This window comes from Pelophylax lessonae (assembly GCF_965119305.1).
Source record: "Pelophylax lessonae genome assembly, chromosome: 1".
Lineage (NCBI taxonomy): Eukaryota > Metazoa > Chordata > Amphibia > Anura > Ranidae > Pelophylax > Pelophylax lessonae.
In genome coordinates, this window is record NC_138768.1 from 803,643,585 (window position 1) to 803,670,586 (window position 27,002).

Below are 27,002 nucleotides of genomic sequence, written 5' to 3' on the forward strand. Positions count from 1 at the left end.
GGGCTGTATTCGTCTAGGACGGGACATAGCGGTAGGAACTAACGGCTGACTTTCCTGACATGTTTAAAGAATTGTCATTTCTGTAAGTGCAATGTGTGAAGGGTTACGGCTGGGAATAAAGGCATACATATTTTAGCAGTATTACGCTATGTTGCTGTTTTATTTCCCACACATATGTTCTATGCTGATGAGGGGATATACATGAGATACTTGCTGGTGGTCCCGGTTGGTGTTCTCTACGCAGAGGAGTAAGGCGTCCAAGGCATTCCCGCTTACTATATTCTGCTTATATACAGATTGGTTCTGGTAAGTGTCCCCACTACTGGGTGTACACAGCGGTGTGGTGAAGGCTTTTTTGGGGGTCTGCAAGGATATACCCATTGACATCATCTTCTCACAATCTGGGACTGCATGCATGGATTTTCCTTCATTGATTTTGTTCATCCATACATTCAATATTTGATTCATGGTTTATTTCATGGACTGTAGCGCTGCTAGTGCGTGAATGAATCTGTAGCGTTGAGCTGTTTTGAGTCTAAATGCACCTATATACATAACTACAGTTACACCTAGAATAATTGACCAGAAACCTATACTATAACCCCCTCTTGACTAAATAAATAATCTGACTTTAAAAATACTCACACACTGTCAATATGTGGTGTTGGGGGTAACTATGGCTGGTAGAAAGTACTGACCCTGAGAGGTACTTGCACATACCTGTAGCCTCCCCAAACCTTCTTGTCACGGCTGAATCTTGGGCCATTTCGATAAGCAAAGCTTTAGAAATTCTGGGTAGTGTAGCTTGCCATCAAGCCAATGCCTCAAACATTCCAGCTGGACCATCATTATGATGGGCAGCCTCACTAATTAATTGGAATGTACAGGAGGTAAGAAGAGGCAGGCAAACTATCAGTGAATGCCGAAGCTTTGCCTATTAGACCAACCGGATGTTTAGCCATAACTGGAAGGTTTTGGAGCTCAAGGTGCCCACACCTTATACCTGAAGCAGTTTTTAATCTATTTTTCCTGATACAATTCTTTTAAAATACTAGAATCATACATACATATTTGTCTTAAGTGGTCTTTTCCAATGCACAACCATAAGATGTCTATCCCATGGCTGCAGAAAATGTTTTGCATTGTGTATGGTTGGCCTTGTGGTCATTGTGAAAAATTACCATATTACAGGTAGCTAAAAACATCAATTGTGTCCGTGGGAACTTATCTGACAAAAATTGCTTATTGCTCAAGGAACCCCTAGCAACCTCTAGAGGAAACCTAGGGCTCCATGAAACTCTGGTCGAGAAGCCCTGTTCTAAAATAGTTTACAATTATTTTTCTTAAATGCAAAAAGTCTGAAATTAAAAAGAAAAGTATTTAAATCCCCCAGACCTTTTTTTTCCTTATTCCTTTTCCTGTTCTACTCCAAGTTACTGATAATTATATGGGGCTAGCCTAAAATACAGATCTAGAAAGTCATTGAACTGTTTTATATTCAACTTACTAGACTGTTGCCTACTATTTTTAATTAGTGATTCTGCTCTAAATAACATCATATTTCCTTGTATAAAATGTATTGTTTAACGTAATATCTATTAACTTAAACTTGTATTTTCTTGATGTCAGTGTTTTTGTTCCTATATATAATTAAAAAAAAAGAACTCTTTAATAAAAAAAAGGGTTTTACATATAGTTTTTAGGAGGTCAAACTCCAACTAAAATATTTTTTTATATCCTTTACCCCATTAAAAAAAAATAATAAATAGCAGCTTTTGCAACTTCTTCCTGGCAATGTTACCTGCAGAATTTCTGCTGAGTCAAATAGCTGCTGGCTCACTTCCAGGTTGAATGACCCACAGCACCATTCAACACAGACTTTAGTGCACAGGGAGTCATGGCTCCACTCCCTGTAGTTCTCTGGACCGGAGAAGATCCAAGTTATCAGTCTGGCAGTGCTGGTGTTACACACATGTATTGGGAGCTTGGAAGAAGAATTTTAGTAGAGGGGGAAAATATCCTGCTTTAAGACGGAGAGGAGAAGGAGACTAACTAGACATTATTTAATCTTTTTTTAAAGTTACAAAAGGAGACACACTGGACATTATATAATCTTTTTACAAAACGGATGACATATTTTTACAATGCCTTTAACCACTTCCAGACTGCCCGCCGCAGTTTTGCGTTGGTACTTTGACATTAAATACTGGTGTTATGGCAGCTGCCATTACTCTGGTATTTTCTTACAGGGCAGGCAGTCCTCTTTCACATAAAAATGGACCTAGTGGCAGATTCACTGTGGGATCACTTTTATGGGAGGCAGGAGAGGTGAGCCCCCCCGCCGTAGTCCAAACATTTATGCATAAATATATCAAACACTTAAGGAAATTTTAGGAATTGTTATTTGATGTGACAATAGAATAGTAGGGGTACATTATTTTAAAGCATAATTCTTGTTTCTTTTCTAGTAGTTCCCTCCACACACGTACTAAAATAATACCAATGATCATGTGTTGCCTCATTTGGTCTACAGTAGCAGCCAACATAAAAAAATAAGTTGCCTATTAGAGATATATAAATGTTAACATTTTCATTTCCTGTACAGGTGTGGACATTTTTAAACATTCAGTTGGGATTATTAAAATATCTTACACAATATGCATAATCTGTTTCTTTTGTGCAAAGCTTCCCAACATTGTATAGTGTGTATAGTTGCCTAGCCTCGCCCTACACTCAACATAAAGCCCTGTTCACAGTCTGGGTGGTATAGATACTGTAAATAATACCATATGAGCTGAAATACTTTCTTGGAAAAAATGCAACCCAATGCTTACTTCTGTTCTGGTCACATGTCTATAGGGCTAGTCACATGGTCTATTTGGTTATCTGATCTCTGCTGAAGGATAAGCCTAGAGTTTATTTGGCTGAACTTCTCTCTCAGCTCACATGACTAAGTGACTAGGTATTCATATAGGTCGACTTTTTTCCAACACAAAACACTTATTTCTGGAGGCAAACTGTTCATATGTACTCAATAAACAATGGTAAATTAAGTGACACTAAACTGGTTTAAAAAATGAATCTATTCCAGTATGGATACAGTTGAAAAGCGGTTCTTCATCCTATGAACAAAAAACTAACAGTCAGCAGCTAAAAACACTGTAGCTGCTAACTTTTTTTAAAAAAAGACACCTACCTGTCCAAGGATCCAGCGCCATCCTCACTCGAGCCAGTTCTTCACTGGTGTTCGGGCCCCCTGCGCCATGATCTTTTGTGTGGGAAGCCAGCAGTGATTCCTCGTAGCTTCACAGCTGGCTTTCCACTGTGCATGTGCGAATGGTCCCACAGCCCTCTGAGACCTGTGCCATGTAAAAGAAGGCTGCAGGCAAAAGGAGGGGCCAAACTTCCCTACGGATCTCCTAGGTGATCCGAGCAGAAGTGGGAGTTGCACCTATCAAAACAAGGTACCAGCCCCCCCCCCCCCCCCCCAACAAAAAAATAAAACTGTTCAAAGGTAGGGGAAAAAATGGTGGAAAAGCAGAACTTCCCTTTTGGGAAATCTAGCCTTCTTTGGGGTTTTTTTTTTTTTGCTGCTGTGATCTGACTTCCTATTGAGTGTGGCTATGTTCATTCTCCATCGTCCAATGATAAGTAAGAACATAGCCACCCTCTCTGGCTTGCTCCTAAGATGGACCAAGTACTATGCGTTTTATAGTGTGTATTGAGCAGTGCACATGACAGCAACCGACATGTACTGTTCATCACAAACAAATTAAAGTGAAGGTGAAAAGGTGCAGGAGCTCAGGAAAGATGTAACAAGGAGGCAGAAAACCACAGTAGGGAGTTATTTCATAAAAAAGAAACTTCAGGAGTGTGGAAATAGTAGATGCGTATGAAAGATTTTTGGAAAATAAAGATATTGTTTAGTGTCATCATAATTGTCAGATTTACATAAAAATGCAGACCTAGAAAATACTAAAAGAAAGTGTATATGTTAGGGTATAGATGACAGAGTCGAGAGCCATAACCTCTGTAGAATGAATCTTTTTAGGGGTACGACTTTTGTAAAGTTCTGATTTCACATCAGATTTGCTTTTTGCTCTTCTGAATTGAATAAACCAATTGCCATTAGCATCTTGCCTCTCCAACTACACCTGCTGCCTTAGCCAACCTAAAAGGGTGCTGCAAGGTGTGATTCACAGTCCTAATATAATCTACAGATCATAGGTAATTGGAACAGTGCATATCAGTTTTGTAGACAAAGTATCTTCCTCCATGAAGTTATAAGTGGCAAGTACACTTTAATCTTGGTTCATAAAGCTTGCTTTTATGCAATCACCTCCAACATTTTCAAGTGTCTATTTCTTTACAATAAACACATTTCTTCCTACATTAGGTCTAGGTCAGGGGTCTCCAAACTACAGCTGCAGTCCAATTCTGGCAAGATTTTATTCAGCCCTTTGATGTAAGGGGGGGGGGGGGGCTGTGATGGTGACTCCCATGTAAGGGTGGAACTGTGATGTGATGGGGTTCTGATGGGATCTCTCATATAAGAAGAACTCTGATGTAAGGAGAAGTTTAGAACTGGAATCTGATTTAAAGAGGCTCTGATGGGGCCTCTGACGTAAAGGGGGACCCTGATGGGCTCAAATTTATTTTGAATTCCATTGCTTTGTCTTACTGAAATTACTGAAGGAGATCTGTGTTCTTTGTAATGCACCAGAAATGAACACAATGACACAATGCTTAAGAATTCAGTGCTGTGTTGTCATGTCAAAAAGGAAGAGGTTGGAGCCCACTGTATTTCTGACATATCAACAGCTATTTTTAAGGACCTGCAGCATGAATAAAGGGATAAAACATGGGGAAATGTGCATATATTGCAGAGATATACTATTTTTTTGCTCTGACACATGCTTTAACCACTTAAGCCCCGGAGGATTTTCCTGCTAAACGACCAGGGGGTATTTTGCGATTCGGCACTGCGTGACTTTAACAGACAATTGCGCGGTCGTGCAACGCTGTATCTAAACAAATTTGGCGTCCTTTTTTTCCCACAAACAGAGCTTTCTTTTGGTGGTATTTGATCACCCGTGCGATTTTTATTTTTTGCGCTATAAACAAAAAAAGAGCGTACATTTTGCAAAAATAACAATATTTTTCACATTTTTTTATATGAAATTCCCCCAAAAAAAATGTAAAAATCAAAATTTTTTAAAATTTTCGGCCAATTTGTTTTATGCTACCTATGTTTGGTAAAAAAAATCGCAAAAAGCGTATTTTGATTGGTTTGCGCAAAAGTTATCGCGTTTACTAACAAAGGGAAAGATTTCTGTCATTTTTGGTGTTTTTTTTTTAACGTGTAATGGCGGCGATCTGCGATTTTTTTTGCGGTACTGCGACATTGGGGCGGACAGTTTGGACCCTTGACTGACATTTTTGACACTTTTGGGGTTACCAGTGACATTTCTACAGTAATCAGTGCTATATATATGCACTGTTACTGTAAAAATACACTGGTAGTGAAGGGGTTAACTTTATTTGGGAGGGAGGGGCTGTGTGTGTCCCTAGGGGCGTGCTTTCTACTGTGATTGGCTGTGGCTTGAGCTGTAAGGACACTGATCAACGGATCTACATACTAGATCCGAGTGATCAGTGTCTTTACAGCGAGGAGAATGACAGGTGGCTTGTTTACACAAGCTGCCTGACATTCTCCCTCTCCCCCGCCGATCGCCGAGTGACCGGCGGACATCGGGTCCGCTGGTCACACGCGCGGGGGGGTCCGTGACCGCGCGGGAGCAGGAGCGCGCCTCCGCGGGCGCGCGCTCGCTCCCCAGAGCCTCACAGACGAGCGACGTAGACCTACGTCACTCTGCCTGTGAGGGGCCGACTGCCGCAGTAAATATACTGTGAGCAGTCGGCAAGCGGTTAACACCTTCTTTACCTTTTCTCATAGCTTGTATTTTGCTACAGTTTTTTTTTTTATTTTCAGTTTGTTTATTTTGTTTCCCTAATTTTATTTTGGTGGCACATTTCAAATAACACTCAAAATTAAAAAACAAAAAAAAAAACTATATTTAATTTGTAAATAACCTTGCCATGCTTGTTAATTGAAATGCAATTTTTGTGTCAATAAAAATGAAAGAAATTACAATAAAATGTAAATGCAATCATTTAGTTTAAGGGTCATTTTAGGGTTACTTAAGGGCTTTAAGTTCTAGTTAGGGTAGGGTATAGTTTTTGGTCATGTTTTTAGCACTGTTAACAGTTCATTGTGTTCATATTAAGAGTAGGGGTAAGCTAAGAATTAGCATTCTGCTTAAGAAAGCAGGGCTTTCTTTTATAGACTTTAGGGGGCTAGACAGATCCAATCTTATGGTGTTGATTTACTAAAAGCAGATTGGCAGTTGAATGTGCTGAAGTTTCACTTTGCAAAGAATACCCAATCACATGCAAGGAAATTAAAAAAAAAACAAAAAAATGTATTTGCACATGACAAGTTACCCTTAATCTAACTCCAGACTCTAACATTATTATAACCTTTACCATTAACTCTTAACCTGACCCAGCCCCACACATATCCCTATCTCCCAATCTGATCCTAAAAGTGACCTCAGGATATGCTCCTCCCATAATATAAACAGCAGCTACCACCGTGAATACAGTATATACCTAGGTCCTACAATATGCTGCTTCTCTGACACTTAAGCTTCTATGGTTGGGAAGAGGTAGAGTTTTGTGTAAGGCAGACGCAGGTATTGGCTACCTCTACTTGAGCGTCCAATTAGATTCACTTATTATGAGCTTCATTGTTCATAGGTTCACCTGAAGAGCTCTGAAACTTTTACAGAAGAACAGAGAGCACGACTTAGATAGGCTAAGGCCAATGTGCACACTTGCAATCCAGTCACTGGGGAGAACTCACCAGCAACAGGATTGCTATGCGGGACAGTTTAGAGAATTACTCACCTGTTTACATAGGCTGCTTCCTTACTGGCTAGATAAGCGTTGTGACTCTACTGCTGATAGAAGCACTGCAGAATGTCTGCCAGTGAGGGAAGGGTTTGCTTATCTGGGCAGCGAGGAAGTAACACATGAAAGTAAGAAAGTACTCTCACTGCTCTCTATAGGGATCCTGTTCCTGATGAGTTGTTTGCAAATTGGATTGTAAGTGCCACATTGACCTTAACCTACAGTTGACTGTGGATAGAAGACATCTGAGGATCAAAGTCAAAATAATTATGTTTTTTAGCCTATTGTGATCTTCCCTTTTTTTTTTTTACCACAACTAGCTTCCTAATGTTGGGTTTTTAGAATGAGCCAAGGAGTAATGTACAGCCACTTACAGCAATTAATCAACAATTATCATTATCTGATAAAAGGATGTGAATAGCCTCAAAGTCAAAGACAAGGAAGTACCACATAAGCAGCGCTTAAATGAGTGCATACATAAACCATATGTGCAAAATACAGCAATCAAGTGAGATAGATGTCCTAGTAATCAATACAAAAGTCCATCTTGACCAATCGGAAAGGGGATGACCCGTCACCATGAAGTGAAAAGATAATGGATGGCAAACTTCCACCACACCGCGTGACCCCTTAGGCAGTCAACACTCACCGAATGCCTGAAACAACTGAGCCTTCAGAGTACCAATATAAATCCCGGATCACTCTTCAGGATAATCAACACTGGCAGGTGAATCTCTCTCAGGAAAGCTCACAGAAGACTGGAACACTCAGAACGGCATCACATGTGTATGAAAGGGAAAACTCATAGGGCAGTAGTTCTAAAACTTTATTGTAAAAAAAACCCAAGCCCCGTCCCCCTCACATAAAACTCACATGTAAATAGTAAAAATCAGGCATATAAACGAGAGGAGATGGCCAGAAGGTTCAGCGACCGATGGCTCACCAGTATCATACCGTCCCCAGGGTACCGGATCAAGACACCGCCGCTGCTCCCCAGACAGTCCTACTATCACGTTCGCCTATCTCCGCTCCGCCGTGTTCCCGACACTTGGTAGCACTCGTCAGCGTTCGGCGATTTTCTAAATCGCCGAACGCTGACGAGTGCTACCAAGTGTCGGGAACACGGCGGAGCGGAGATAGGCGAACGTGATAGTAGGACTGTCTGGGGAGCAGCGGCGGTGTCTTGATCCGGTACCCTGGGGACGGTATGATACTGGTGAGCCATCGGTCGCTGAACCTTCTGGCCATCTCCTCTCGTTTATATGCCTGATTTTTACTATTTACATGTGAGTTTTATGTGAGGGGGACGGGGCTTGGATTTTTTTTACAATAAAGTTTTAGAACTACTGCCCTATGAGTTTTCCCTTTCATACACATGTGATGCCGTTCTGAGTGTTCCAGTCTTCTGTGAGCTTTCCTGAGAGAGATTCACCTGCCAGTGTTGATTATCCTGAAGAGTGATCCGGGATTTATATTGGTACTCTGAAGGCTCAGTTGTTTCAGGCATTCGGTGAGTGTTGACTGCCTAAGGGGTCACGCGGTGTGGTGGAAGTTTGCCATCCATTATCTTTTCACTTCATGGTGACGGGTCATCCCCTTTCCGACTGGTCAAGATGGACTTTTGTATTGATTACTAGGACATCTATCTCACTTGATTGCTGTATTTTGCACATATGGTTTATGTATGCACTCATTTAAGCGCTGCTTATGTGGTACTTCCTTGTCTTTGACTTTGAGGCTATTCACATCCTTTTATCAGTTTTTATTTATTAAAGCAGCTGCTAGACACTGCTATTTACTGTATTATACAGTTTAGCAAGTTCACATCCTCCTACCAGCGCAGGGTGATAGAGAAATTGGGCTTAGGTTTATATTCTCTGTCTTTATGTTTTGCAATTATCATTATCTGATCTGATCGATGAAGGGTAAAATCTTGTTGACTGCTACTTTTTAATCTAAACAAATGAGTTTACATTTTTTACAATTTAAAAACTGAAAGAAGGTAACCAAAGGAAGATAAGTTATAGGAAGTGAAGTTATCACTATACTTACCAGAAAGAACTAACATAGGAGGGATTTTGTGTGGTTTAGAGGCTCCTGTCGACGTTGATGTAGAGGAGGAAGCTGCAACCAGTACATAAAATACAAACAGCAATAAACATTGTTAATTATATTATACCAAAAATAGCAGCAATTGACAATTGTCTATTAAAAACTCTAACTTGGCTGAGAAAGAGGGCTGATATTGACCACAAGATGAGAATTAGGCTTTGAGAATTACTGGTTATTGTGGAACTAATGTGATGACACATATGGTTGATACGAGAGAACGCCTGCATAATCCATACTTCTTATAAATGTGTATGTTAATGCTCATATTTTATCATGTTTTAGGAACAGCAGGGCTAAAAAAACACCTATTCTTATGAATTAGTACTTATGGATTAACCAATCAATTTCTAGATCTGGAAAAAAAGTAAAGAAAGAGGGGGAAAGAACACGTCATTCCTGACTCTTTCACATGGTGATTATACTAATACCACTATTAATGCCAGTAATAATATTAGGAATTAGCAGAAACAGCCAACAGTAGCAACAGCAGAAGCAGTAACAAAACCAGTAGTAGTATGAACTGCTGGAAACCTCATAAAAATAATAATAATAAACAAATAAAATAATGAAAATTAGAGACAAAATGAAGATAAGGGGAGATAGAATAGTATAACTTGGTCATAGTGTATTATGGGATAACCCAAAAATGTAACCAACAGAACATTGATAATCAAAACAGAGCCTAGGCTGACCAAGATTTAATTAAGCATATAAAAAAAACCTGAAATATAGATGGCCCTTTATCCATATGCTGGAGCACTAACCCTTTAAAAAAAACAGCAACTGAAGAATATTTTCCTTAATAATACATGAAAATTGTAAGGAATATTTTGTAACGGTTGCATTTATTTATAGATACTGCAAGTGAAAGTAAAAGCAAAGGGATAAAGAATTAACAAATTATTAAGTTATAAATTTGAGAAAAATTTGTGAAAAATGATGACCCCCCTCAGAGGTTTTTTTTTTCAATTTTTCAAAGGGAAAATCTAGGTCTCAACAAAATTTGCCATGAATCGGCCAACATAGCGTCAGCTGGGCCTTTCCCCCGCTTTGTGACATTTGCAGTTTGAAGAGGAAGATTTCAAAAATGGTTTTACAAATTAAGCAAATTTGCAGATTGAACTGTCAGCAAGTACAGGGGAATTTCGATAGGCCAGATGTGCCTGGATTTATCTGAATTTAAATCAAAATATAAACTATTTTTTAGTCATTATGCTGCTATCAGTAGTAAATAGGAGTCTTTATGGGCATTTATTTTCTTTTATCTGGAGAAGGGGAGAGGGGACTTTCTCAGCTAAGCACACCGTATCTCGCTCTGTCCTCGCTATATGTACGTTTCGGCCTCCCCTTGGGCGTCTTCTGTAGCTGCTACAGAAGACGCCCAAGGGAGGGCGAAACGTACGTATAGCGAGGACAGAGCGAGATACGTCATGTCCGGCCGGTGGAACGCACGCTGCAGGAGCAGCAACCACCGGACCGGTCACTGCCATTTTTCTACCATTGTTTGTAAGTGTGTTTTTTATGCGTTAATAAAGCCCATACATTTGATATACTTCACTATGGCGGGCCTTTTCTTTTACTGAGGGACAACAAGACCCGCACCATTTTCCAGCAGCTCCTTGCAGATCCACACAGGACCACTATTGGGACCCCCGTTTTTTGCCATATAGGAGAGTTCCACATTGCAGAGTGATCTGCAAGTATCTATGGATCCATGAGTATTTGGTTTCTGGTGAGTAGGGAAGCAGAAGGGGGAGCACCAGCACTTTATACAAGAGTGGAGCACAAAGTACTTCTGTCACTTTTTTCCAGTAATTGGAGAACGGTTATTTGCATTTGAAGGACATTTATTTATTTTTATTTTATTTTTCACTTTATGCACTTGTCACTTTAGTATTTATATGTATTTGTGACATTCTATTTATTTGTTGTATTTATTCATTTAGCATCAGTGGTAACATTTGATCAGCAGCGCTGACACATCTTCACAATAACTTTAAAGGCACTTGCACTCTATTGTCAGCAGCAGCTACACATTTACTTTGTATTTGTTGCACTTATACCATAAGCCAGAGGTTTATCTTATACCATTTGATTGTTTGCCTGGAGTTCAATTTTAATGGAAATTATGCTGCAAATATTAAACCATTCAGTTAATGCTGGATCACATTTCTTGCTTACCTTGCAGAGGAGATGTGGTTAAAGCTCCCGGATGGAAGGCTGTAGCACCCTAAAATAAAGATAAAATGCAAATGCATTGGAATTTTGCTTCCAATTTAGGTGTAGCAGTGATGACAGTAATGCAATTCACTATCACGATCTTATAAACAATTAATGACTTGTATGTGTAAGAGCTGAATTTATTATTGCCATAGGGCAAGTGACCCCAATATACATCATGACTAGGCATAAACAGCATTTTTGTGAATTGACTTCTATGTTCTTCATCTGTATAGTAAGCAGATCTCTAATTTTGCAGTGAATTACAGTTTAATTAAATTCACACTCATCTCATTATACCCAGTGTTTAGGCTTATAAACAGTGTAAAGAGTAAAGCAGTTAAAGTGTTACTATCCAAGGAACCTGCATTCACTATATCTGGTCTCCCACGGTACACAGAACATGGAAATGCAATTATTTTAGTAAATTTAAACTGCTAAATACCTTTTCTCATCAGCAGTGTATAGCAGTGGAGCGACTTCTATCAGTGTCTGGTTAAAGCTTGTAGGAGGAGTTTTCATTTTCCTCTGACTGTCCTATGAGGCTGCAGGACCCCTGACACTCTATCTGGACAGTGCGGATTGGACTGGACTGTGCTGATCACATGCACTCTCCAAAGAAAAAATAAAACTCTCTGTACACACCAAACTGAGCATGTGCAGAGTGCCCCCAAGGCTCTGTTCTATCAGCGGATGGATTGGGGACAGTAAAAAAGAAAAGGATCTGTGCATACAGGATCAAACAGCCTTTTTACACAATGCAGAGAAATAACCCCTTATGTTCCATAGTGAGTATAACAAGCATGCTTTACTGCATATACAGACTGATTTTACTGTTGTAAGTTTAGTAACACTTAAAAAAAAATGCAGAGGCCAATAGCAATCAAACAAAATTAACTTTGCATTAGTCAGACCAGTACAAGATGCATTTTGGCTGTTGCCATGTGTTCTGCATTTAACACCTAGCACTTAGCTTCTTATGGTGCTTTATAAATGAATCCACATATTGTGCAAATGATGATGGATTTTGTATAGTTATTGTGTCTAGTGGAAGAAGAGTTGACTACACTTGTGTGCGCTATAGATTTGTGTATTTGTGACTATATACTGTTATATTTAATATAGGCAACTGGTAAAAAAAGGCTCACTCTAAATGCAGCTTATGCCTGGCATTTGCAAAACGTAATGTAATATATATATATATATATATACACAGTATCTCACATAAGTAAGTACACCCTCACATTTTTGTAAATATTTTATTATTTCTTTTCATGTGACAACACTGAAGAAATTACACTTTGCTACAATGTAATGTAGTGAATGTACAGCTTGTATAACAGTGTAAATTTGCCGTCCCCTCAAAATAACTCAACACACAGCCATTAATGTCTAAACCGCTGGCAACAGTACTGAGTACAACAGTGAGTACACCCCTAAGTAAAAATGTCCAAATTGGGCTCAATTTGCCATTTCCCTCCCCGTTCTCATGTGACTTGTTAGTGTTACAAGGTCTCAGGTGTGAATGGGGAGCAGGTGTGTTAAATTGGGTGTTATCGCTCTAACTCTCTCATACTGGTCACTGGAAGTTCAACATTGCACCTCATGGCAAAGACCTCTCTGAGGATCTGAAAAAAAGAATTGTTGCTCTACATAAAGATGGCCTAGGCTATAAGAAGATTACCAATACCCTGAAACTGAGCTTCAGCATGGTGGTCAAGACCATACAGCGGTATAACAGGACAGGTTCCACTTTAGAACAGGTCTCGCCATGGTCGACCATAGAAGTTGAGTGCATGTGCTCAGCGTCATATCCAGAGGTTGTCTTTGGGAAATAGATGTATGAGTGCTGCCAACATTGCTGCAGAGGTTGAAGGGGTGGGGGGGTCAGCCTGTCAGTGCTCAGACCATACGCTGCACATTGCATCAAATTGGTCTGCATGGCTGTCGTCCCAGAGGGAAGCCTCTTCTAAAGATGATGCACAAGAAAGCCCGCAAACAGTTTGCTGAAGACAAGGACATGGATTACTGGAACCATGTCCTGTGGTCCGATGAGACCAAGATAAACTTATTTGGTTCAGATGGTGTCAAGCATGTGTGGCGGCAACCAGGGGAGGAGTACAAGTGCTGCCGCCACTGGGGAGCTACACTTAATTGAGGGAACCATGAATGCCAACATGTACTGTGAAATACTAAAGCAGAGCATGACCCCCTCCCTTTGGAGACTGGGAGGCAGGGCAGTATTCCAACATGATAACGACCCTAAACACACCTCCAAGAGAACCACCGCCTTGCTAAAGAAGCTGAGGAAAAAGGTAATGGACTGGCAAGGGAAGTTTCCAGACCTAAACCCTATTGAGCTGTGGGGCATCCTCAAACAGAAGGCGGAGAAGCGCAAGGTCTCTAACATCCACCAGCTCTGTGGTGTCTTCATGGAGAAGTGGAACAGGATTCCAGTGGCAACCTGTGAAGCTCTGGTGAACTCCATGCCCAAGAGGGTTAAGGCAGTGCTGGAAATTAATGGTAGCCACACAAAATATTGACATTTTGGCCCAATTTTGACATTTTTACTTAGGGGTGTACTCACTTTTGTTGCCAGCAGTTTAGACATTAATGGCTGTGTGTTGAGTTATTTTGAGAGGGACAGAAAATGTATACCATTATACAAGCTGTACACTCACTACTTTACATTGTAGCAAAGTGTCATTACTTCAGTGTTGTCACATGAAAAGATATATTAAAATATTTACAAAAATGTGAGGGGTATACTCACTTTTGTGAGATACTGTACGTAGCAAGGTTTCCAGGCCTGTGGCCTGATGTGGGTCTGCCATTGTTACTGGTTACCTCTCCAGCCCATGTGAGCTGCGACCCTGGGTGTGAGAACTGAGACATTGCGACTCCGGCATCTTTGTTTTGTTGTTTTATTGGATTTAAGGGAATGGGTGAAGGGAATGAGTGGGATACTCCTTTAGGCTCAACTAATTACACTTGGGACTTCCGTGACGCTAGCCGGCACCAGCCAACGTTAATTAACACTGAGAACACACTGTAACTTGCTAGAAGTGCTAGATCCTGGACTCAAAGTCCAGTAGACCCAAGACTGTAAATTGTAGATTTACTGACACTGCTGCACTGCAAAGTCAATGAATACTCCCCTCCCGCCTTGCACTGGCTTGAGGGAGTACACTGTAGGTTTCTGTAAAGCTGCAACTGTTAACTGACACACACTGTACACTTCAGGGCCCAACTGCAGGTGCCCCCTTTAACTTGAATTCTTCGGGGTTCACGGACTACGTACCCCCCTCTGTAACTTCAGGGTCCTCAACCTAAGTACCCCCTTTCAGCTAGCTGGCACTGTATCCCAGAACCTCTTACGGAGTGGTCCCCTCTGACTCTGGCAGACCCCCAGGGGCAATCCGCAGTACTTGCGACCTGTGTAGGCTTTCCTGGGAATGGACCCTCTCATGCTCCGCAGGCTCTCTGCACACCGGATCCCCTCAGCTCAGCTCAACACTCTCTACATCCTTAGGCGACACCCTGAGACATCCACCTCCTCAGACAGGAGGAGAGACAGCCGCACTCTCCCTCCTGGGACTCTGCTCCCGCCAAAGACACCCTGTCACACACTTCCCCCAAACTTATACCCACTCCCAGAATCCTTTGCAGCAAAATCTGCATTCTGGGGTAGTTAGAAGTTTGGATGTGTCCCCTGATTGGGTTTCCTTCACCGCCCTATGAGAAGCTCATAGGAGGAGCCAGTGAGGATACTTCTCCCCTCAGCAGTCACATCTGGAAGCCCTGACACCCTGACTAAATAAATCACAGCCCTGCTGTTAGGCAGGCAAGGCCCACTATACATTTACCTTGCACCTACCCGTAGGGTGCTACATGTGTATATATATATATATATATATATATATATACAGTATATATATATATATATATATATATATATATACACATACACATACACACACACTATATTGTCATAAGTATTGGGACGCCTGCTTTTACATGCACTTGAACTTGAATGGCATCCCAATCTTAGTCCGTAGGGTTCAATTTTGAGCTGGCCCACCCTTTGCTGTTATGATAGCTTCAACTCTTCTGGAAAGAGCACAAGGTTTAGGAGTGTGTCTTTGCGAATATTTGACCATTCTTCCAGAAGCGCATTTGTGAGGTCAGGCACTGACGTTGGACGAGAAGGCCTGGCTTGCAGTGTCCGCTCTAATTTATCCCAAAGGTGTTCTATCGAATAAGGGTCAGGACTCTGTGCAGACCAATCTAGTTTCTCCACCCCGAACTCGCTCATCCATGTCTTTATGGACCTTGCTTTGTGCACTTGTCTGCAGCCATGTTGGAGCAGGAAGGGGCCATCTCCAAACTGTTCCCACAAAGTTCGGAGCATGAAATTGTCCAAAATGTCTTGGTATGCTGATGATGCCCTTTAAGTTCCCTTCATTGGAATTAAGGGTCCAAGCCCAACCCCTAAAAATCAACCTCACACCATAATCCCCCCTCAACTAAATGCTTTGAACCAGTGCACAAAGGCAGGCATCCCAATACTTTTCACAATATGCACTGCTCAATAAAACTAAAGGAAAACTTTGAAAACACATCAGATTTCAATGGGGAAAAAGATCATGCTGGATATCTACACTGATATGGACTGTGTAATGTGTTAGGAATGGAGCTCGATCACCCCCCCCCCCTTCCTGGCCTGCCAGGCTGGCATGCTCAAATAAGGGTTTGGTATGGACATTGGGGGGGGGGGGGAACCCCACGCCATTTTTTTTAACATTTTGGCATTGGGTTCCCCTTAAAATCCACACCAGACGGCAATTTAAATGTAAATGTTCGACCCATCTCTAGTGCAGCATCATGGCAGTTGTAGATTAAACAGAGGCCAAGATGGCAGCTTCTTTGGCTGAAAATTATAGGAGGGTTTACTTCCACTTTAAGTACATGTTTCAGTTTTTTCTTTTTAAAAAATTCACAGACATTTCTAAAATTATATTTTTACTTTGCCATTATGGGGTACTGAGTTTAGATTAACGAGAAAAAAATGTAATTCAAACAATTGTATTATCAGGCTGCAACATAACAAAATTGAAAAAAGGGAAGGGGGTTTGAATACTTTATGAATGCCTTTGTATACATACACACTTACAACAAAAATAAATGTAGCACCCTCCTAGTTAGGTAGGTGCTAGGTAAAAGCATATGTTGCTCCTGCTGCTTATCAGGGGAGCCTGATCTATTAGTTTGCCTGTCACATGTTTCCAGGTGTAATTCACTGGGTCTGAGGGAGTGTGCCCACTGTATCCAATGAGTGAGCTTGTTGGAAAGTGGAGGAAACCCAGCCAGTGACAGATCATGTTTTATGGCAGTCCCAGTGGGAAGGTATTCCTGCAATGCATCCTGGGATTGTCCATAAATACGGAGGGGACATGTGACAGGGCATCTTTGGCGGGAAGCAGAGTCCCAGAAGGAGGCAGACGGTTGGTCTCTCCACCTGCAGGTGTGAGGAAGGTGGTTCAGGCAGTCAGCCTAGTGAACCGGGTGTGAAGCTGAGCTGCAGAGGATCCAGAGTGCTGACAGTGGAGCTGGTGGCAGAGTCTCTCAGGAAAAACAGTGTTGTGACTACTCGGGATTTGCCACAGGGTCTGCCTAGGAAAGGGGAGCACTCCAGAGAAGTCAGGGGATCAAGGAGCTAGCTCACACAGGAAGTTTAACAATAAAGGGGGTGCCGTGTAGTTGACCCTGAAGAATGAAAGGAAAAGGGGCATGGATATGCCCATTTTCCTCATGGGATAGTGTCAGGGCAGATAAGGGTTTTAGGGCTTAGTTTACAGTTAGATAGGTATAAGGCCTTTGAGGTAACAAGGTTGCTTGAACTTTTGACCTAGAGACCTGGGTTTGCCCCTCTTTTCCTGCTCAAAGTCGGGTATGTGGGGAGATTTTCTATTTTTATTGATCTTCCCGCCCAAACCTCCCTTGTATCTGGGGAGATTTGGGCTCTCACCCGGGCTTCCCGCTCAATTTTACTGCCTAAACTGCCGCTCTAAGGGCTATTTAAGGGGCTCCACTGCCGCCTAGACCCTCAGACCACCTCAAGAAGAAAAGAGGAAGGATTTCTTTTATTTTCTACCCCACCCCCCCTCCCTTGGCTGTCGCGGCCAAATTTATTATTTGTGGGTCACCTTTGTTTTTGCAAAGGGGGACAATTTTAATGTGGTTTTATTGTTGGATAATATGTAAAAAATGTATTTCTTTGTGTACAGCCTGGATCGTGGTGATCAGGTTTGTTTGGTTTCAGTATTTATATATTATGAATTGTTGAATTTTATATTTATTATTAATACAAATAATAAAACGGCCGCGGCCTATTTAATTTTTATCCATAAACAGATGGTGTGGTGTCTTATTTATTTAAGTAGTGATGTGTTTTAAGATGAAAGGGGATCCGGGCTACTATCCCATAAGAACAACGGGGGTGCCAGGAAGGGCCCTGAAGATTGTTCTGCAGTACAGTACATTTTACCTCAGGAAGTTCACTCAATTCTACTTCACTGCTTATGACAAGGTGAAGCAGCGGCCTAGCCATGACTAGCGTTATACAGTACTACTCAGCGTTACTCAGCGTTAATCAGCATTAATCAGTCGTTCCATCTAATTGTGCATAGTTATACAAGTTGGAGTATCGCACACTTTGCTTTCTCCCATCCAAGTTCTCAATAAAAAAAAAACACAAAAACCAAAGCTCCTAGACTGTTTCCTGACTGAGCCAAAAATCACTTAGAGAATGTTGAACTGTCGTGTTGTTGCTAATGGTAACCCAGGGGAACCCATAACCAGCAGCTCCCAAGGGAGTAGTGCTACATACATAAAATATAGAAATAAAATAAAATGCATGCTAGCAAGTATAAAGTGCAGGCAGCAGCTTTCATTGCCTCTCTCCCCACAAAGTTAGCGTCAGAGCTTTCCTGCATTCTACTGCCCCATCAATTTAGGAGGGGTGGGCAAGCTCCATTAATCCATGGTATGCAACGGCTCTGTCCAGTTAGAATGATCTGGCTTTTGGGAGTACAGGGGACAGTGCAAGCTATTGCAGATCTACAGTATATTGGCACAAATAGGTAACTGTGCTTTATACTTTTAAGGAGCTTTTTCTTGAGTCTCTTTAAAATAATCAGTGCACACATTTCAAACAATTCCTGAATGCAATAAGTTATTCTATTTAGATAGCAGATGCATCATCCTTCAAATTACAAATTGTATTAAGGAGAGAATGATTGAGTAATTAAACATCTTTGATTATCAATTAAGTCACTTTGTTCATATTCTTCCAAAATTCCTAAAAAAGGAATTGCACACATGGATTAATGTTCTATTGTGCGGGGCTGACAACAAGATGATCTGTAATTATCACTGACTTTTCCATTGTCCTCTGCTGTTTACAAAAGTATATGTTAAAGATGTTTATAACCAGGAGAATTCTGCTGACTTGTATCTGGTGAGTAGAAGGCAGGCTCATTTCCTTATGTGCTTACTTTTGTCTTTTGTTTAAACCACAATAGGCAAAACCCAGTGATTCTCAAACGTAATCTTTTTCTCTTCTGACTACATAAACTGAAATCTGACTGGTTGCTGTTTGTTATTTCACATTATCATTTCTCTCTGAACAAACTGATTGTATTAACCTAAATGAGTATCCTCTCACAATAATACAAGGTACCAATGCATAACTATTGGTACAATTTGGCTCCCATACTGCTCGGGGGCCCCTAAACTCAGGCAACTTGGGTCACCTACTCTTTGATTGTTGATTGATTGGTTTGATGATTGATATGGAAAAAGTAAACTTGTTGTTTCCTCAGATCCATAGTAAGTTCTGTTCTGCGTCCTGGAGCATGAAGGCTTTGTAGAGCTTTGGGTGAGATAAAGCCTCCCTTCCTAGATCCACATTACCTAGTAGCCAGACCTTATTACTAGTATCAGTATGATGCTGCCAGTTTCTTTCGGGAAATTCATTAGGGAGCACTATGTTAGTAATGAGGAGCTGACCTGAGTTTAGTTATTTGTTCATCATGAACACGTTTTGTTTGTTTTACACTTTGGACATGGTGTATAAAGCCCACCAGCATTAAAACTGTGTTTGTCTATTGCCTTGTTAAATAAAAGTGCAGGACAGACCTGCTTGGACTGTTCCTTGGTGTCCCTGTCTTGTGCATGGTTTACCAATACCAATTGGGCCCATCTCCCTTACAGCTCTGTGCTCATATGCGGGCAACACCTTACACACACAGACACCTATTGGTATAAAAGGTATATGTCCTATATGTTAGGATGTCAGGTACCCTATCTGATACTCAGATGTAGGTGGTTCTTGCAGAAAAATAGATAGATCATTTTGGAATTACCTGGCTGAACTAACATAATGTATCATGACATTGTAACTAGGGTTGAGCTAACACGGACTGTATTATTCGTGTTCGTACCGAATAATTGGATTTTTGTTACCCGAACACGGACCCGAAAACTTTACTGTATATTCGGGTAAAAATCCGTGTTCGGTCGTTTTATTTCCGGGTTTTGCATGCTTTGGCGCGCTTTTCATGGCGGGCTTTCAACAGCCAATCAACAAGCGTTTAACTGGTGTGCCTAAGCCTTCCCAGCCATGCCTACAAATGTATCAGTAGCTGTGATTGGCCGTCTGAAGCATGTGACAAAGTCTTTATAAGTTCGAGGCAGCGCCGCTGCGGCGTCATTCTGCTGTTTAGTTCAGGTAGAGAGCACACATCAACGTGCTGGCTGCTGATTAGGGACAGACAGGAAAAAAAAAACATTTGTGTCCGGATAGAATTGAGGGACAGATCGGAGTGTGTTAGGCAGGGCAAGTTGTAGGCATTTTAGGGAGAGAGTCTGCTGATTTTTAGGGTCAGTGTGTTCTACAAACTACAATCGATATTGCTGTGTGGGGTGGGGTTTGCAGTGACCGATCTACAATCTTAGCAATCCTTTTAGGGACAGAGTCTGCTGATTTTTAGGGTCAGACAGTGCGTTCTACAAACTACAATCGATATTGCTGTGTGGGGTGGGGTTTGCAGTGACCGATCTACGATCTTAGCAATCCTTTTAGGGACAGAGTCTGCTGATTTTTAGGGTCAGACAGTGTGTTCTACAAACTACAATCGATATTGCTGTGTGGGGGGGGGGTTTGCAGTCACCCGATCTACGATCTTATCAATCCTTTTAGGGACAGAGTCTGCTGATTTTTAGGGTCAGACAGTGTGTTCTACAAACTACAATCGATATTGCTGTGTGGTGTGGGATAGGAGATAGGCAGGTGTCAGTGGTCCACATCCATTTTGCTGTGTGTGGACTGCAGTGAACACAATCTTTTTGGGGTGCAGTGAACACAATCTTTTTGGGGTACAGTGAACACAATCTTTTTGGGGTGCTGGCTGCTGGTTAGGGACAGACAGGAAAAAAAAACATTTGTGTCCGGATAGAATTGAGGGACAGGTCGGAGTGTGTTAGGCAGGGCGAGTTGTAGGCATTTTAGGGAGAGAGTCTGCTGATTTTTAGGGTCAGTGTGTTCTACAAACTACAATCGATATTGCTGTGTGGGGTGGGGTTTGCAGTGACCGATCTACGATCTTATCAATCCTTTTAGGGACAGAGTCTGCTGATTTTTAGGGTCAGACACTGCGTTCTACAAACTACAATCGATATTGCTGTGTGTGGGGGGGGGGGGTTTGCAGTCACCCGATCTACAATCTTATCAATCCTTTTAGGGACAGAGTCTGCTGATTTTTAGGGTCAGACAGTGTGTTCTACAAACTACAATCGATATTGCTGTGTGGTGTGGGATAGGAGATAGGCAGGTGTCAGTGGTCCACATCCATTTTGCTGTGTGTGGGCTGCAGTGAACACAATCTTTTTGGGGTGCAGTGAACACAATCTTTTTGGGGTACAGTGAACACAATCTTTTTGGGGTGCAGTGAACACAATCTTTTTGGGGTGCAGTGAACACAATCTTTTTTGCCCACTGAGAAGGAGGGAGAAAAGTATTTTTCTATCAGGCACTGTGTGCAGCATTTTTCCTTCAGCTGTGCTGTGCTGAGTGACTGATCATACATTGCTGTGTTCAGTTCACATGTGCTAATATTGAGTGGTTTCAAAAATCATACACTTTATTTCTATTCCACTATTCAATATACAGCCTTGGGTTACAAAAAAAATTAAATTGTGGCCTGCAGCAGAGCTGAATGATATTTGGGGTTTTTGGGGTTCATCTCATACTTCTGAAGATTTGAGGGTGCTGCCTGTTCCATACTCCTCCTACTCCTCATCCAGCCTTTTAGGGGTACAAACAATAGTAATTGGGGCCTAGTGTGGTTTTGTACGTGTGAGATACATACACTTTTTTTTATCATATTTCCTATTCCGCTATTCAATAAAAACCTTTGGGGATCAATTAAATTGCGGGATAGTCTGTGTTGGTACGTGTGAGATCCACCTTTCCAAGTTTTTGGGGTTCATCTCATACTTCTGAAGATTTGAGGGTGCTGCCTGTTCCATACTCCTCCTACTCCTCATTCAGCCTTTTAGGGGTACAAACAATAGTAATTGGGGCCTAGTGTGGTTTTGTACGTGTGAGATACATACACTTTTTTTGATCATATTTCCTATTCCGCTATTCAATAAAAACCTTTGGGGATCAATTAAATTGCGGGATAGTCTGTGTTGGTACGTGCGAGATCCACCTTTCCAAGTTTTTGGGGTTCATCTCATACTTCTGAAGATTTGAGGGTGCTGCCTGTTCCATACTCCTCCTACTCCTCATTCAGCCTTTTAGGGGTACAAACAATAGTAATTGGGGCCTAGTGTGGTTTTGTACGTGTGAGATACATACATTTTTTTTATCATATTTCCTATTCCGCTATTCAATAAAAACCTTTGGGGATCAATTAAATTGCGGGATAGTCTGTGTTGGTACGTGTGAGATCCACCTTTCCAAGTTTTTGGGGTTCATCTCATACTTCTGAAGATTTGAGGGTGCTGCCTGTTCCATACTCCTCCTACTCCTCATTCAGCCTTTTAGGGGTACAAACAATAGTAATTGGGGCCTAGTGTGGTTTTGTACGTGTGAGATACATACACTTTTTTATCATATTTTCTATTCCGCTATTCAATAAAAACCTTTGGGGATCAATTAAATTGCGGGATAGTCTGTGTTGGTACGTGTGAGATCCACCTTTCCAAGTTTTTGGGGTTCATCTCATACTTCTGAAGATTTGAGGGTGCTGCCTGTTCCAAACTCCTCCTACTCCTCATCCTGCCTTTAGGGGTACAAACAATAGTAATTGGGGCCTAGTGTGCTTCTGTACGTGTGAGATACATACACTTTTTTTGATCATATTTCCTATTCTGCTATTCAATAAAAACCTTTGGGGATCAATTAAATTGTGGGATAGTTTGTGTTGGTACATGTGAGATCCACCTTTCCAAGTTTTTGGGGTTCATCTAATACTTCTGAAGATTTGAGGGTGCTGCCTGTTCCAAACTCCTCCTACTCCTCATCCTGCCTTTAGGGGTACAAACAATAGTAATTGGGGCCTAGTGGGCTTCTGTACGTGTGAGATACATACACTTTTTTTGATCATATTTTCTATTCCGCTATTTAATCAAAACCTTTGGATATAAACAATTAAATTGCGGGATAGTCTGTGTCGGTACGTGTGAGATACACCTTTCCAATTTTTGGGGCGCATCTCATACTGCCGAGGATTTGAGGGTGCTTCAGTCTGCCTCCTGCCTGTTCCGAACTCCTCCTACTCCTCATCCTGCCTTTAGGGTACAAAAAATTGTAATCGGGGCCTAGATTGTGTTTGTACGTGTGAGATACACCGTTTTGTAAAATTTGTCCTATTCCGCTATTCAATATACACCCTGTTTGAGTGTAAAAAATTAAATTGCGGGATAGTCTGTACCGGTACATGTGAGATACACCTTTTTAAATTTGTTTGGCGCATCTCCTTCTACTGCTGAGGATTGCAGGGCGCTTCAGTTTGGCTCCTGTTCCCAACTCCTCCTACTCCTCTTCCTCATCCTGCCTTTAGGGTACAAAAAATTGTAATCGAGGCCTAGTTGGTGTTTGTACGTGTGAGATACACCGTTTTGTAAAATTTGTCCTATTCCGCTATTCAATATACACCCTGTTTGAGTGTAAAAAATTAAATTGCGGAATAGTCTGTACCGGTACATGTGAGATACACCTTTTTAAATTTGTTTGGCGCATCTCCTTCTACCACCGAGGATTGCAGGGCGCTTCAGTTTGCCTCCTGTTCCTAACTCCTCCTACTCCGCTTCCTTATCCTCTACCGCCTCCTCATCCGGACAGCGTAACACCTTCACCACCAACTTCAGCACGGCCAGGGGTAAACGACAGCAGGCAGTTTTAAAACTTGCCTGTTGGGGGGACAAACCACACACCGCGCAGGAGTTGTGGAGGAGCATGGAACAGCAGACAAATGAGTGGTTGCTGCCAGCGAGCCTCAAGCCCGGCCTGGTGGTGTGCGATAACGGGCAAAATCTCATAGCAGCTCTGGGCCTAGCCGGTTTGACGCACATCCCTTGCCTGGCGCATGTGCTGAATTTGGTGGTGCAGAGGTTCCTTAAAAACTACCCCTGCAGAAAGTGCGGGCCGTCTGTGCGCACTTTCGGCGTTCTCACCCTGCTGCTGCTCGCCTGTCAGCGCTGCAGCGTAACTTCGGCCTTCCCGCTCACCGCCTTATATGTGACGTGCCCACAAGGTGGAACTCCACCTTGCACATGCTGGAAAGACTGTGCGAGCAGCAGCAGGCCATAGTGGAGTTTCAGCTGCAGCACGCACGTGTGAGTCGCTCTGCGGAACAGCACCACTTCACCACCAATAACTGGGCCTCCATGCGAGACCTGTGTGCCTTGTTGCACTGTTTTGAGTACTCCACCAACATGGCCAGTGCCGATGACGCCGTTCTCAGCTTAACTATCCCACTTCTATGCCTCCTTGAAAAAACAATTCGGGCGATGATGGAAGAGGATGTGGCACAGGATGAGGAGGAGGAGGAGGAGGATGAAGAGGTAACATTTCCAAGGCTTTCAGGGCAGTCATTCGCAAGGGGCTCCGAGGGTGGGTTCCTGCACACACAAACGCCAGGGACACAATTGTCCAGCAGGGGCACAGTTCTGGAGGATGAGGAGGAGGAGCTGGAGGAGGAGATGGAAGCATGTTCACAGCAGGGTGGCACCCAGGCCAGCTCATGGCCATCACTGGTGCGTGGTTGGGGGGATACAGAGGACACGGACGATACACCTCCCACAGAGGACAGCCTTTCGTTGCCTCTGGGCAGCCTGGCACACATGAGCGATTACATGCTGCAGTGTCTCCACAACGACCGCCGAGTTGCCCACATTCTAACTTGTGCTGATTACTGGGTGGCCACGCTGCTGGATCCCCGTTACAAAGACAACGTACCGTCCCTAATTCACTCACTGGAGCGCGATCGCAAGATGCGCGAGTACAAGCGCACGCTGGTAGATGCCATGCTGCTGGCATTCCCACCTGACAGCGGGGCCACAGTGGAAGCACAAGGCAGAGGAGGAGGAGGAGGAAGAGGTCGCCAACGCAACCAGGGCACCGCCAGCACCTCAGAAGGCAGGGTTAGCATGGCCGAGATGTGGAAATGCTTTGTCAGCACGCCACAACAAACAGCAGCACCAGCAGCTCATATGGAACGTCTTAGCAGGAGGCAGCATTTCACCAACATGGTGGAGCAGTATGTGTGCACACGCCTAGACGTACTGAATGAGGGGTCTGCCCCCTTCAACTTCTGGGTCTCCAAGTTGGGCACATGGTCTGAGCTTGCCCTTTACGCCTTGGAGGTGCTGGCGTGCCCTGCAGCCAGTGTATTATCTGAACGGGTATTTAGCACGGCTGGGGGCGTTATCACAGACAAGCGCAGCCGCCTGTCCAGAGACAATGTGGACAAGCTCACGTTCATTAAAATGAACCAGGCATGGATCCCACGGGACTTTTCCGTACCTTGTGCAGAATAGCGATGGATACCGACCTTACCCAGCCATTGTTCTATTTTTGCATTTTTTCACTCTTTTGGGATGTACCCTCATTTAAAATTTGTGAAAAGAAGCAGTGTTGGCTACCTCGTCCTCCTCAGGGCCAGATTAACGTAGGGGCTATTGGAGCTGCAGCTCCAGGCCCCTACCTTTATATAGGCCCCAGGTTGGCCATATTCATTGTTACCGCTCTTCTGTCACTTGTAAACACAGAAGTCTGGCTTCTATGCTCGCTTCCCCAGGCAGCTCCCTCAGAACCTCCCCACACAGCACGAAGGCCGGACAAGGAGGGACAGTTGCCGATGCATGGATGTGTTTATGGGCTTCAGAGACAGCATCCCATGTGGAATTAGGCATGCATGGCTGCACCCTTCCTCCTCTGGGTGCATGCCAAGGCACGGCCCTTAAGGCCCTTCAAAATCCTCAGCACCAAGCCCATGATGCTCTTAATCCAGCCCTGGTCCTCCTCCACCGCCGCTTCCACCTACACCGCCCATAGGTGTGCGCAGCCTATTGCATTAGGGTGTGCACCCCAAAGTTTAAATACACATGCATGTGTTTGCCTACATGTACATGGCCCCGATACATTACTCTCCCTGCTGGCAAAGTGAAATAGAGCAGAGCAGGTCCGAGGGAGATCTTTCCCATCTCCTCACTGGCAAACAGAGCAATAATGCTATGTGCCCTAGGTGATTAGGGTGTGCCCAGGTACACCCGGCACACCCTGTGCGCACGCCTATGACACTGCCACATCCACCACCACCTCAACCTCCCTCCTACTCCATATGGGACTCGTCCTTCAGAGATGAAGAACATTGTTTTATTTTTCAGGTTTTTTTTGTTGTTTTAAGTTATTTCCCTATCCACATTTGTTTGCAGAGCACTTGCCATGCTCTTAATTACGTTTTGCTGCCATTTGCAGCACTCTAGCCCTTTCCATTGGTGTTTTAGAGCCATTTTAGTGCCTTAAAGTTCGGGTCCCCATTGACTTCAATGGGGTTCGGTGTCCGGGAAAAGTTTGGCAAAAGTCCGGGACATGGACCCGGACTTTTTTTTAAAGTTCGGCCGAACCCGCCGAACACGGACACTTTGATGCTTATCCCATGCCTTGGTGGATGAGTAGATAGAAAGGTTGGGCACATTATCACCCTCAGTCTTAAAAAGGGTATTGACAGATTCCCTCAACAGACAGGAAAAAAATAAAAAGACAGTTTTGCAATAACAGATGCACTGTATTAGTGTTTGTTCCTCCCTTTTAGCCTACACAGGGCCAAAAGAATGCTGAGCCACATTCTTAGGCTCCACAAACCATATGCTTTGACATATCGAGATCATTTTGCCATTTTTAATCTTGACTGGGACTCCCACCTACAGAAGATCCATTTGTAAGTCCATTTTAACAGCCACTGCTTAAAAGGGGTTGAAGAGGCCCAATAGTTGGGCTACATCGTTTGGCAAGGGGTTCATGAAGCCTCCAATGAAAAAGTGTGAAACGATTAAAAGTTGGCCCAGCCAGTGTAAAAAAAAAAACAGTTTAGAGTGTTTCTATGGATTGTAGAATAATGCCAAAA

General features: G+C 42.8%; 1 protein-coding gene across 1 annotated transcript in view; it reads right to left on the reverse strand.

Annotated features, from left to right (window-relative positions):
* The window catches only part of DOK7 (docking protein 7), a 247,643-nt gene that overhangs the window by 34,059 nt on the left and 186,582 nt on the right, over positions 1-27,002 (reverse strand). The window contains exons 8-9 of the mRNA XM_082256433.1: positions 11,266-11,314; positions 9,025-9,096 (exon numbers count right to left, since the gene is read on the reverse strand). Coding sequence (XP_082112559.1) covers positions 9,025-9,096; positions 11,266-11,314 — 121 coding nt within the window. The remainder of the gene's footprint in view (positions 1-9,024; positions 9,097-11,265; positions 11,315-27,002) is intronic.